This window comes from Leguminivora glycinivorella, chromosome 15, assembly GCF_023078275.1.
Source record: "Leguminivora glycinivorella isolate SPB_JAAS2020 chromosome 15, LegGlyc_1.1, whole genome shotgun sequence".
Taxonomy (NCBI): domain Eukaryota; kingdom Metazoa; phylum Arthropoda; class Insecta; order Lepidoptera; family Tortricidae; genus Leguminivora; species Leguminivora glycinivorella.
This window is the reverse complement of record NC_062985.1, coordinates 19,535,444-19,549,558: the sequence shown is the minus strand read 5'-3', so window position 1 is coordinate 19,549,558 and position 14,115 is coordinate 19,535,444. Positions and strand designations below refer to the sequence as shown.

At 42.0% G+C, this 14,115-nt stretch overlaps 1 protein-coding gene across 1 annotated transcript in view; it reads right to left on the bottom strand.

Annotated features, from left to right (window-relative positions):
- Positions 1 to 2,966: 2,966 nt before the first annotated feature.
- Positions 2,967 to 14,115, bottom strand: part of LOC125233961 — a 46,705-nt gene continuing 35,556 nt past the window's right edge. Inside the window, exons 2-5 of the mRNA XM_048140133.1 lie at positions 6,966 to 7,051; positions 5,728 to 5,873; positions 4,347 to 4,507; positions 2,967 to 3,298 (exon numbers count right to left, since the gene is read on the bottom strand). Coding sequence (XP_047996090.1) covers positions 3,193 to 3,298; positions 4,347 to 4,507; positions 5,728 to 5,873; positions 6,966 to 7,051 — 499 coding nt within the window. The 3' untranslated portion in view covers positions 2,967 to 3,192. The remainder of the gene's footprint in view (positions 3,299 to 4,346; positions 4,508 to 5,727; positions 5,874 to 6,965; positions 7,052 to 14,115) is intronic.

The window sequence follows — 14,115 nt, the reverse complement described above, 5'->3', positions numbered from 1 at the left end:
TGAGAAGCATACAGAATTTCGATAACTTTACATTTTTTACCAATGGAAACCGACAAAGAACCTGAAATAAAGGTAATATACAGCCAATCGAATTTCGACCTGATCTCCACAGCTGACACCGCCGACCAAGGCGAATATAGCCGAGATATCCAATCTAACAATGAGGAACCCACTGTACCAGTTGCAATAAAAAAAATATCACGAAAATACTTAGATCTGCCGCAACGTACTATTCCTACAAGGAAAGCCAAAAATCAGGCGAAGCGGGTTATAGGACTGATGTGTAGTTCTAAAGTATTAAAGATAATTTATAGTATGCCTCCGAAAACTGTGAGAAAGGTTCAGAAGAAGCTTGTTCAGAAGAAAGCAAAACGGCCCAAGAGAGCTAGAGTAGTAAGGAGAAAGAAGATAGTAAGAGCAAGGGTACCAAGGAGTTTGAGCAATTCGAGTTATTCTTTTAGTGGTGGGAGTCAATCTTCGTGATGTTTGAAGCAATATTCTTAAAGGGAATCTTTATGGCAGATGAACAGGTAGGAACATCAAATAGATAGGTTATCGTCAACGAAATTTGTTCTTATTACTCGTAATGTGGTCAGAAAGATGTATGAAACATCGCTCGTTGGTATGAGTATGCGTGCGCATGGATTAAATATAAGATCATACCATCCCATACATTAAAATGCGTAGTAAAACACCTAGATGGCGCCACAGAAAATGTCTTGTAGCTTTTGATTATACTTGTAGTTGTAGATGGCGTTGTGTCACTTTTGACTCGATTTATGGCTCGAAAGTGACACATAACGCCAAAGCTACAAGACATTTTTTTTTGTGGCGCCATCTATGTGTGGTGTAGTGTATGCGCGTTCTTAGGCGGTCGCATTTTAATGTATGGGATGGTATGATCTTTTTATATTTAATCTATGATGTGACTCACCCTTACTTAGGATACCTATATGCCATCTCTGTATGCCACTATCTAGTGTTAATTTGGATAATTTTGTATACCTACTTACCTGCTATCATCGTACACCCACCATACGGTATTTGATATTGTTCTATGATTGTTACTCTTAGGTACTTTTATTAATAATGAAAATAAATATTCATGTAAAGTTGATTATTGTATTTAATTTGATAGATATGAGAGTGAGACATAGGTTTTTTCTTATTCGCCTAAGTAAGTATTTTTTATTTATCTTCTGAACTAAGGCATAAAGTTACAAACTTAGGAAGTAAATAAATATTTGGGTTTTTGTTCTGATAAACGCACAGAATTTATTTTATTAATTATCATATATGTACATATTTTGAATAGATTTTTGAAGGAGTTTAAATAATACACAGTCTATCTTAACATTAATTTAATATATTATTAATAATCTCAATCCTAACACACAAATTTCAATTCTCAACTCAGTCATTCATAGCAAACAATAGTTGAAAGCTCAAAACATGGCAAATCACTTATTGTGATGAAAGATATTTACAACTACCATAAATATACAAATATTATTATTATGTTTATTTTTCAAGTAGCTTAATCGCTATATTCGTTGTCAAAGTTGCTCTGTTTGGTGAAGTGTTTTAAGCATTTCATGTAAATGCGTTTCTTGCGCATAACATTCACCAATTCCCTTGAGCTTGGCTAACATGTTTTAACAAAGTTTTCATTGCACATATTCGTAAATAAGTAATATATTTATACTTTTGCAACTTATTTCATTTTAATAAGGTGAAAAGTATAAATATATTTTTAATGGCCAGTGGATGAAATGTGTTCAAAGTATGTAGGTACAATAACAGTTAGACTTCTTATATTTTTATGCTGACTGTCTAGCAGCTCCAGAGCTTATGAAGGCTGGTTTTAGCGTCACGCGGACCTACCGCGCGAAGCGATCCGCACGACCAATTGATAAATTACTACAATTGATAATTATCAGTGTGCACGGTCTTCGGGACGTGGCTTCGGCTGACCAAAACATCCAGCGAGCCAGATTACGATCGGACGTCCTTGCACTCAAGGCCACGTCCACGACCGACGACCGAAGTTTGCACGGTTATCTAAGTGTATATTCATTGTCTAGATCCGCGTCCGCGGTCGCGCGACGACGGACGTAGTATGTTCCTAGCTTAAACCGCTCTCTGAACTTTATACATAATAAAATTATTAGTCCGGTGCGGATTTCTCCGTGGTCCGCGTGACACTAAAACCAGAGTATTTGCAGTAGAAATGGCAGTGAACACTTGATCAGTGATTATAGAGAAATCCATCCTCAATATCCTCATGCGCTTGATATTCCTTCCTATATCGGTGGATCAGACAATACGTATACCCGATGTTCAGCGCCCCATTAAATATGGTTTGGTTAGTTCTCATTTCTTTCCAGATCGATCGTACCAGCATGGACGCTGCCCCTTGCCACTTCACCGGCAGGTAAGTTCCATGTTCTCAGTCGTTCTAGACCGTTCGTATTATGTATTCGTTGTCGTTCGTACGTTGAATTACAACCTGAGCTTGTCCGGAAAGCTTCAGACAAGATTTTTAAACCCCCGACGCAAAAACGACGGGCTGTCTTGTCTGTATTTGTCTTTCTGTGGCATCGTATCTCCCCCACGGATGAACCGATTTAGATTTAGTTTTTTTTGTTTGAAAGATGAATTGGTCGGTAGTAGTCTTAGCCATGTTTGATTGAAATCAGTCCACTATGTCGGGGGTTTTTCAAAATGTAATTAAAATCGCGCGTGTCGTATAAAGTTGTAACTTCGTCGTCCTCGTTTACAAACTCTGAACGTTGCACGTTGTACCTGTGTCGTATATTCTGTATGTTGTGACTTGGAGTAGGCTTGTGTAGTACATGTACTAATAGTACAAAAGACACGATTCCCTGCACTTTACTAGACCGAACTACTCCCAAATGATTCTGCTCTCTAGTACATTTAGTACAGTCACACACGCGCAACAGAATGGGAGCGAAAGGAGCGAAGAGCCGAGCCGAGCGTTACTGTACGCCATATGCACAGAACGAACTAGTACACTTCGGAGATCGTACTAGTTGGGAGCGATCTTTTCAGTGAACGAGCAGGCTCGACTACAACTTGGAGACAGACATCAGAGTTTCTAAGCCCCTCAATTTCAAGATCTCTGACCGCTGTTTCTTCATCGTTCGTTCTGTTCTTGTGAGACCTTCAGCTTCAGACAAGAGTGCTAAGTTCGTGTGCATCGTGACTCAAGTCGATGGTGGCTGCTGGCACGCCTGGAGTAGCTGCACCTTCCCCCGGAGGCGTACTCGTTGGTGGTCTGAAAAAATATTGATGGATTTCACACAATGTGGTCTCATTCAAGGGTTCTTTTTTCAAAGTTGTCCGCCCCACTTTTTTTGTAACATGGGTATTTTTACACGATTCATACTCAGAATAGCGAGGTCTTTCGATCCTGATAGGTGAAAAAAAATGTCCCAAGATCTCCACACATTTTTCAAATCTTCCATTCCGTTACCGCCATACAAAATGTATGAAAATATGGTAATGGAATGGGAAAAAAACCTTGGGACACTTTTTGTCTCCTATTAGGATTGGAAGAGCTCGTGATTCTGAGTGGAAACCACATAAAAATTTCCAAGTAAAAAAAAAGTGAGGCGGACAACTTTAAAAAAAATGGCCCTTAAATGTGGTGCTGAATAAGAATGGAGAAGACAAGTTGGTCACAACGAAGATGTGCTGGAAATTGTAGAAGAAAGAAAACTGATGAATGAAATAGAAAACAGAAGAAGCAAAATGATTATGGTTACTTAATTGATGCTCCTTCTTTAAAAATATACTAGAAGAAAAGGTAAAGGAAGAAAAGTTCGAGGAAGACTCAGGAAGGGTTTTGTTGACCAGCTCAAGGAGAAGGCCGGTGTCATATCGTGTCAAGAGCTAAAGAGGAAAGCGGAACGAGGAAATATGGCGCATACCATACTCCACCGACGGGAGCTACAGAGATGAGGAGAGAGTTCTCATTCCAGCCAGACTCCTCACACCATGTTATCTCGTCTTTTTAATAACGCCTCCCTTTCGTAAGAAAAAAGAAAGGGGGACGGAATGCAAGAATCCATACAGTAATATATCCAGAAAAATCGACAAGTTCATGTTCAATGAAACTTTGTACACTAGTTTATCTGGCGATAGAAATGAAGATCTGCCGAGACCTACTTAAAATTAAGTACGTTCCGAGGAATATTTCATCTAATAGTAGAAGTTCAGTGACCCTTAGCGCCACTAAGCGTCTCATCATTTTCACTGGACATCTGATCTGATGCTCGTGTATAATGTAGGGTGACACTGATTCTGATGATGTCGTCACTCACCTAATAATATAAGGTCCCTGCTGCAGCAGCGTGATGGGATGCGAATAAGGCGCCCGGCTGTGGAAGCTCAAGTTGCCAGCGCCGCTGTTGTTCAGGTGCCCGTTCATCACGATCCCGTTGGACGTCTGATTCTGAGACGTGTTCATGTCTGCACGAAACGCCTGAAAACAATGGTCACAAATGAGTATGGCTAATAGATGAAGCATTGAAGCTAGAGAACTCGCGGTCGTGGTATAACACCAGTTATTGTGGTGATTTTGAACTGTCGAATTCTTTCGAGCTCCAATGTTGTATCTACAATTTGGGGTTACTTTAGACGTCTAATGAATATACATTCCATGTGTGTGCGGTGCGCCGTCGCGAGCGCGCCATGGATGAATGAATTGTAAAACTTGCCAACCCTTTTTATGGAGAACACTCCAGTACAGCTCCTCAACATCAGACGCCTACTACACAACTGGAGCGTTCGGACGAAATCATTTAGTAGCAAGGTCGCGACCATTTCAGTTTTATGGTGCGAGGGTAAAAGCTACAGGTGTTGGCAAGCGGTGCGGTAGTAGAAAGGATGTTTCCTTCTTTCTTGAGGCGATGTTTGCCCTCAGGCTAAAAAATTCAGAATCCCATCAGCTGCGAATTTGTGTACTTGATGAGACCAGAATTTTACCCACTATTTTTACCGCGGGTCAGACCCGAAGAGCCTTTCCTTGTCTGAAGGGAGCTTATGAGATTGTGAGAAGACAGAACGAGATTGTACCTTGACTAGGTTAGTCTTCTCCTTCTGGCACACGAAGACGTGCACCATCGCGCAGCCGCAGAATATGAAGCCGACTCCGATGAACACTGACGTCACTATCGAAGGCGTGGAGTGGAATAAGAAGTCAGAAAGAGATAGTACGTTGACTAGGCTAGTCTTCTTCTGCCACACGAAGACACGAAGAGCCGCATAAAGAACATTGATCACTGATGTCACTATAGCGAGGAGTGGAACCGATTGTCAGAAAGAGATAATACCTACTAGACTAGGTTAGTCTTCTCCTTCTGCCACAAAGACACTAAGAGCCGCAGAATAGGATGCCTAATCCAATGACTGCTGACGTCACTGTTACAGTGGAACCGATTGTCAGAAAGAGATAGTACCTTGACTAGGTTAGTCTTCTCCTTCTACCACAAAGATAAAAAGAGCCGCAGAATAGGATGCCTCATCCAATGACTGCTGACGTCACTGTTACAGTGGAACTGATTGTCAGAAAGAGATAGTACCTTGACTAGGTTAGTCTTCTCCTTCTGCCACAGACACGAAGAGCTACAGAATAGGATGCCTAATCCAATGACTGCTGACGTCACTGTTACAGTGGAACTGATAGTCAGAAAGAGATAGTACCTTGACTAGGTTAGTCTTCTCCTTCTGCCACACGAAGACGTTGTGGACCATCGCGCAGCCGCAGAATATGATGCCGACTCCGATGAACACTGACGTCACTATTGCAGGCGTGGAGTGGAATTGGATGAATGTGTATAAGATTATGCCTGGAAGACAAAAATAGTTGGTTAAAGACATAGTCAATTGGAACCCTAGGCCACTCTACAACCATGTCAAAATGACAAGCAGTAAGAGATTTCTTACAATCTGATTTCTAACGTGACTATGACATAGTTCTACAGTGGCCTAGGGTTTCAATTGGTTGACCGTACACTTCGCAGTAATTTTTATTTTAATAAAAATTGTTTAGTGTCCATCGTGAGTCAGATATTAAATCTAGTAGTTAGTAGCTCCTACTTAATATTGTCTTCGGTTACCGCGATAGTTACTCATGAAATAAAACTATGGAAACGGATTAAATCGCGTATAATGAATTTACAATTCATCCCGACGTTTCGAACACTTTACAGCGTTCGTGGTCAACGGGTGACTGAGGAAAAATTACAATGTGCAAAAGCTACCCACATACAAGAAATATTAACCAACCATGACCATAAATAATATATATTTCTAAGGCAGGTTCATACACTACATAAATAAAGCTAGTTATACAATATTCAATAAAAAATCCATTACCGAAATGGTTGCTTTTAGTGGCAAATATATGTCTTATTTGACTGTTTAACTGTGATCTCGGTGTTATAGGCCCAATCGCTCTAAGTCTAAGGCACTGGTCCCATCGCGAGCTAGTAAGCTATGAGCTATTGGCTATAAAAACGAACAAAAGATAAACACTCCTGTGCAAATAAAAGAGACACGGCGATTTTGATAGCTCACCGCTGGGCGAGTAACTACTAACTATCTATATCGCCGTGTCTCTTTTATTTGCACGGGAGCGACTATCTTTTGTTCGTTTTTATAGCCGATAGCTCATAGCTTACTAGCTCGCGGTGGGACCAGTGCCTTAAACCTAAGTACTGCTACTTAAGCTGCATCCAAAGTTTACCTCTGATAAGACTCCTTCCTTATACTTATCATAGTACAAAATATAATAAACTTCACAATGGCTAATGGTTGAAAAACTAGTGGAACATAAACAGACACCAAAAACTGTTGTCTTAGTTTTGTTGTTTTTGGTGTCTGTTTATGTTCCACTAGTTTTTCAACCATTAGCCATAGCAACCAAAAGCAATACTAACCTGTTAAAAACACAGGTATTGATATAAAGAATCCCCCTACAGCGCATACTCGTGTTATCGCCGACTTCTGTAGATATTTGTTTGACCTGGAAAAAAGAAAAAGAAAAAATTAATAAGCGTATTTAAAATCAGATAAAATGCTAATACATATCCTATCCTCTTAAGTTTTGTATTGGAATAAAATAATCTCTTACAAATTGATGTGGTATCAGGGACCGGACAACCCATTCCGCGCTACAAGCCTTTCATTGGGAATCCCTAACGTAAGGACGACCCAATCGAGAGACTCTCCCTTTCGAACTGCAAGCCCATTCATTTGACTAGCCCTTACAAAAAACTTAGCAAAACAATAAAGCTAGCCCTGTGCATTGGCTTACCGCTATCCGATACGGCTTGCAAGCCTTTAATAAGGGTTACCCTTATTTTAAGCGCTATTTATAAGGCTTTCCCTTTTGTTGAAGCGTAGTCGAGCCTTGCGTGAAAGAGACAGGATTATGAATCTAAGCTAGTGTAAGAACAGGAAGGAAAATGCGCTGTTGCCACTCCGCACTATGCGCCCCATTTTTAATTTTGCAACGAAACATGTATTCGTTGGATAGAAGTAGAACACGGCTAGAAATTATTTTTAATGAACTGGGAGACAAGGGACTGATGGATCGCCTGATGGTAAATGATCATCGTCGCCCATAGATCAGTATGTATGTTCGTACGTATGAATGTATGTAGGTATGTATGAATGTATGTAGGTATGTATGTATGAATATAAATATGTAAATATGTATGTATGCATGTAAATATACAGTGTTGGCAGAAAATCAATACAATTAACCATTATCATTACACATTGAAAACGTTAATTGCCAACATAAAAATAAGCCGTTTTCGTCATCCAACTCGCCTTGATGAGTTAATTGGGTGAGCAGTTTCTAAGATAGAGCTGATGCTGAACCCTGGCTTTTCCCAGGGGAACGCGGGTTTGGTTTAACATAGGCAAGCGCTGTTTTCGTCATCGGACTTGTTTTGATGAGTACTTGAGTGAGCAGTAACCAAGGTAGAGCTGATGCTGAACCCTGGCTATTTCTAGGGGAACTCGGGTTTCGTGCAACATAGGCAAACGCTGTTTTCGTCATCGGACTTGTATTGATGAGTACTTGAGTGAGCAGTAACCAAGGTAGAGCTGATGCTGAACCCTGGCTTTTCCCAGGGGAACGCGGGTTTGGAGTAACATAGGCAAGCGCTGTTTTCGTCATCGGACTTGTCTTGATGAGTACTTGTGTGAGCAGTAACCAAGGTAGAGCTGATCCTGAACCCTGGCTATTCCTAGGGGAACGCGGGTTTGGAGTAACATAGGCAAGCGCTGTTTTCGTCATCGGACTTGTATTGGTGAGTACTTGAGTGAGGAGTAACCAGGGCAGAGCTGATGCTGAACCCTGGCTATTCCTAGGGGAACTCGGGTTTCGTGCAACATAGGCAAACGCTGTTTTCGTCATCGGATTTGTATTGATGAGTACCTGAGTGAGCAGTAACCAAGGTAGAGAGCTGATGCTGAACCCTGGCTATTCCTAAGGGAACTTGGGTTTCGTGCAACATATGAAAACGCTGTTTTGTCATCGGACTTGTATTGATGAGTACTTGAGTGAGCAGTAACCAAGGTAGAGCTGATGCTGAACTCGGGCTATTCCTAGAGGAACTCGGGTTTCGTGCAACATAGGTAAACGCTGTTTTTGTCATCGTGAAATATCTGAGACTCGTCTTTATGACTGGTACTTGGTTGAGTTGAGTAGTACCATAGAATCTGTCAAACTATTTCTGTTGATTGTTGTGAATTCTATGAAGATCGTTTGAAACAGAAATACTTTTCTGGTGGAAATCAAGCATACAGCGCGTCTGATAGTAAGTAGTTACCGCAGTCTATGGACGCTTGGAACTCCAGTATTCTCTTTATTCCCTGTGTTACTATTAGTGAAATCGACTGTACTTAATTTTGATATTCAAATGGATATACATACGTATTTTTTTAGACACAAATAAAGTGTTTCATGTATGGCAAATTAATAAATGTGTTCTAACTACTTGATGTTAATATTCACTTCTGGTAAGATTTTTGTTCAGTTAATATTATGTTTTTATGCCTAACTTGAGATTGCATGAAATATTTCTATGGGGGCGTCCATTAATCGCGTCATACGTTTTTGGCTTATTTTAGACCCCCCCCTCCCCCATGGTGATCTTTGGTGATATTTTCAGGACCCCCCCCCCTTGGCCAATATGACGTGTAATTTTTTAGCAACTTAAGTAGACTTTTTTCCAACCCACGAATCAACCAAATCTTGGCGCGAAATTCAAATTTTCTATGAGAATTAAACCTTCGCCCCGTCATTTTTAGTGCGTTTTCACATTATCCGATCCGATATCGGATGTAGGACCGATATCCCCTACATTTAAGCCGCCATCTTGGATTTTTGCTTTAGAAATCCTTCCGACATCCGATATCTTATACGTATTTCAAAAATATATGTTTTTAATAATTTTCAGTCAAGTAATTTAAGAAAACAGGCAAAAATGACCATTCCCTTATCTCCGAAACTAATTAGCATAAAATTTTCAAAACATCACCGGGTAAGCCTTAATGTATAGATTACAACAAAACCTATTAGAAAATATATAGTCAAGCCTAAATTGGACTTAAAAGAAAAAAACTCAAATTATGAATTTCACTCATGGGGCTGCAAGGAGTTACCAAATCTTTTGAAAGTGTACTCGCGTTTGAATATTACATGTACATTCATTTTTGTTTCGTCTTTTTAGGGTTCCGTAAGTCAACCAGGAACCCTTATATTTTCGCCATGTCTGTCTGTCTGTCCGTCCGTCCGTCCGTCCGCGGATAATCTCAGTGACCCTTAGCACTAGAAAGCTGAAATTTGGTACCAATATGTATATCAATCACGCCAACAAAGTGGTAAAATAAAAAGTGGAAAAAAATGTTTTGTAAGGGACCCCTACATGTAAAGTGGGGACTGATTTTTTTTTTCATTCCAACCCCAACGTTTGATATATTGTTGGATAGGTATTTAAAAATGAATAAGGGTTTACTAAAATCGAGAAAAATACGGAAAACTACGGAACCCTACCCTGAGCGTGGCCCGACACGCTCTTGGTCGGTTTTTTATAAATTGTTCAAAATATTATTATTTTATTTTCAAAAATGACTTAGCGCCTCCAGAAGGCGCTTAAGCTCTTCTTGTGATATAACCATTGCAACACGAGTCCAACTCACACTTGGCCGGTTTTTAAGTGTTATGGCTCGTCTATTATTCCGCCAACGTCAAGGTTTAGGAAGGCACGCGTTTTTAGAAGACAGTTAGTCGGTGAGCTCTACATTTTGTCAAATTTGCCGCCTTTTTTCAGTGCCATGATTAGGTTGACCGACTATAACCGATTGTCCGTGTACACGTGATGAGGGCAAACTAAAAAAATCTTTGAGAATTAAAAATAACCGACTGCACACAGCTCTTTTTTTCTCACTTGATGGTCTCATCGAAAGATCAGCGCTGGAAGTTAACAGCAACACGCTGAGATGAGGCCATTTCGTGGCACTTCATTCCGTTCTGTTTGTGTTGTAATGTGTAATTAAACTTGACTGTGTTCACGAATAAATTATATTATATTCTATTCTATTCTGTTCTCTTTGCACTGCACAACGCAAGTTCTGACTGTAAAAGTTGATATTATAAAAATAGCTCAGAAATATGATTTTTTCTTTACGTTAGTGTAACAAAAAAATACACGTGATATGTTCCTAACCCCCCCAACCCCCATGGTGATACTTGGTGATTTTTTCATGACCCCCTCCCCCCCTATGCAGTATGACGCGATTAATGGACGCCCCCTATATTATAATGTACCGAAACCAGAGTTGCCCTAGATACCGCCAGGGCTCAGCTACAGCGCTGTCTTGGCTACTGCGCACCCAAGTCCTCGTCAAGACATGTCCGATGACGCAAACAGCGTTTGCCTATGTTACACCAAACCCGAGTTCCCCTAGGTACAGCTAGGTTTCAACATCAGCTCTATCTTGGGTACAGCTCACCCAAATACTCATTAAGACAAGTCCGATGACGAAAACAGCGTTTGCCTGTGTTACACTAAACCCGAGTTCCCCTAGGTGCAAACAGAGTTCAGCATCAGCTGGACTTTGGGTACTGCTCACTCGAGTACTCAAGACAAGTCCGATGACGAAAACAGCGTTTGCCTGTGTTGTGTTACACTAAACCCGAGTTCAACTAGGTGCAGCCAGAGTTCAGCATCAGCTGGACTTTGGGTACTGCTCACTCGAGTACTCATCAAGACAAGTCCGATGACGAAAACAGCGTTTGCCTGTGTTACACTAAACCCGAGTTCCCATAGGTGCAGCCAGAGTTCAGCATCAGCTGGACTTTGGGTACTGCTCGCTCGAGTACTCATCAAGACAAGTCCGATGACGAAAACAGCGTTTGCCTGGGTTACACTAAACCCGAGTTCCCCTAGCTGCAGCCAAGGTTTAGCATCAGCTGGATTTCGGGTACTGCTCACTCGAGTACTCATCAAGACAAGTCCGATGACGAAAACAGCGTTTGCCTGTGTTACACTAAACCCGAGTGCAGCGATAGGTGCAGCCAGAGTTCAAAATCAGCTGGACTTTGGGTACTGCTCACTCGAGTACTCATCAAGACAAGTCCGATGACGAAAACAGCGTTTGCCTGTGTAACACTAAACCCGAGTTCCCCTAGGTGCAGCCAGGGTTCAGCATCAACTGCACTTCGGGTACTGCTCACTTGAGGACTCATCAAGACAAGTCCGATGATGAAAACAGCGTTTGCCTGTGTTACACTAAACCCGAGTTCCCATAGGTGCAGCCAGAGTTCAGCATCAGCTGGACTTTGGGTACTGCTCGCTCGAGTACTCATCAAGACAAGTCCGATGACGAAAACAGCGTTTGCCTGGGTTACACTAAACCCGAGTTCCCCTAGCTGCAGCCAGGGTTTAGCATCAGCTGGATTTCGGGTACTGCTCACTCGAGTACTCATCAAGATAAGTCCGATGACGAAAACAGCGTTTGCCTGTGTAACACTAAACCCGAGTTCTCCTAGATGCAGCCAGGGTTCAGCATCAGCTGGACTTCGGGTACTGCTCACTCGAGTACTCATCAAGACAAGTCCGATGACGAAAACAGCGTTTGCCTGGGTTACACTAAACCCGAGTTCCCCTAGCTGCAGCCAGGGTTTAGCATCAGCTGGATTTCGGGTACTGCTCACTCGAGTACTCATCAAGACAAGTCCGATGACGAAAACAGCGTTTGCCTGGGTTACACTAAACCCGAGTTCCCCTAGCTGCAGCCAGGGTTCAGCATCAGCTGGACTTCGGGTACTGCTCACTCGAGTACTCATCAAGACAAGTCCGATGACGAAAACAGCGTTTGCCTGTGTAACACTAAACCCGAGTTCCCCTAGGTGCAGCCAGGGTTCAGCATCAACTGCACTTCGGGTACTGCTCACTCGAGTACTCATCAAGACAAGTCCGATAACGAAAACAGCTTTTGCCTGTGTTACACTAAACCCGAGTTCCCATAGGTGCAGCCAGGGTTCTGCATCAGCTGGACTTTGGGTACTGCTCACTCGAGTACTCATCAAGACAAGTCCGATGACGAAAACAGCGTTTGCCTGTGTTACACTAAACCCGAGTTCCCATAGGTGCAGCCAGAGTTCAGCATCAGCTGGACTTTGGGTACTGCTCGCTCGAGTACTCATCAAGACAAGTCCGATGACGAAAACAGCGTTTGCCTGGGTTACACTAAACACGAGTTCCCCTAGCTGCAGCCAAGGTTTAGCATCAGCTGGATTTCGGGTACTGCTCACTCGAGTACTCATCAAGACAAGTCCGATGACGAAAACAGCGTTTGCCTGGGTTACACTAAACCCGAGTTCCCCTAGCTGCAGCCAGGGTTTAGCATCAGCTGGATTTCGGGTACTGCTCACTCGAGTACTCATCAAGACAAGTCCGATGACGAAAACAGCGTTTGCCTGTGTAACACTAAACCCGAGTTCCCCTAGGTGCAGCCAGGGTTCAGCATCAACTGCACTTCGGGTACTGCTCACTTGAGGACTCATCAAGACAAGTCCGATGATGAAAACAGCGTTTGCCTGTGTTACACTAAACCCGAGTTCCCATAGGTGCAGCCAGAGTTCAGCATCAGCTGGACTTTGGGTACTGCTCGCTCGAGTACTCATCAAGACAAGTCCGATGACGAAAACAGCGTTTGCCTGGGTTACACTAAACCCGAGTTCCCCTAGCTGCAGCCAGGGTTTAGCATCAGCTGGATTTCGGGTACTGCTCACTCGAGTACTCATCAAGACAAGTCCGATGACGAAAACAGCGTTTGCCTGTGTTACACTAAACCCGAGTTCTCCTAGGTGCAGCCAGGGTTCAGCATCAGCTAGACTTCGGGTACTCATCAAGACAAGTCCGATAAAAAAAACCGGCCAAGAGCGTGTCGGGCCACGGTCAGTGTAGGGTTCCGAAGTTTTTCATATTTTTCTCAAAAACTACTGAACCTATCAAGTTCAAAACAATTTTCCTAGAAAGTGGTTATAAAGTTCTAGTTTTGTGATTTTTTCATATTTTTTAAACTTATGGTTCAAAAGTTAGAGGGGGGGGACGCACTTTTTTTCCTTTAGGAGCGATTATTTCCGAAAATATCAATATTATCAAAAAACAATCTTAGTAAACCCTTATTCATTTTTAAATACCTATCCAACAATATATCACACGTTGTGGTTGGAATGAAAAAAAAATCAGCCCCCACTTTACATGGGGGGGTACCCTAATAAAACATTTTTGCCATTTTTTATTTTTGAACTTTGTTGGCGTGATTGATTTGATATACATATTGGGACCAAATTTCAGCTTTCTAGTGCTAACGGTTACTGAGATTATCCGCGGACGGACGGACGGACAGACAGACATTGCGAAACTATAAGGGTTCCTAGTTGACTACGGAACCCTAAAAAGCAGCGTTTGCCTGTGTTACACCCGAGCAAAGCAAGAGCCTATCATAACTAATAATAATAATAAAAATGTTTATTTATCAGCTCACAAAGGATTCCGAAACTAT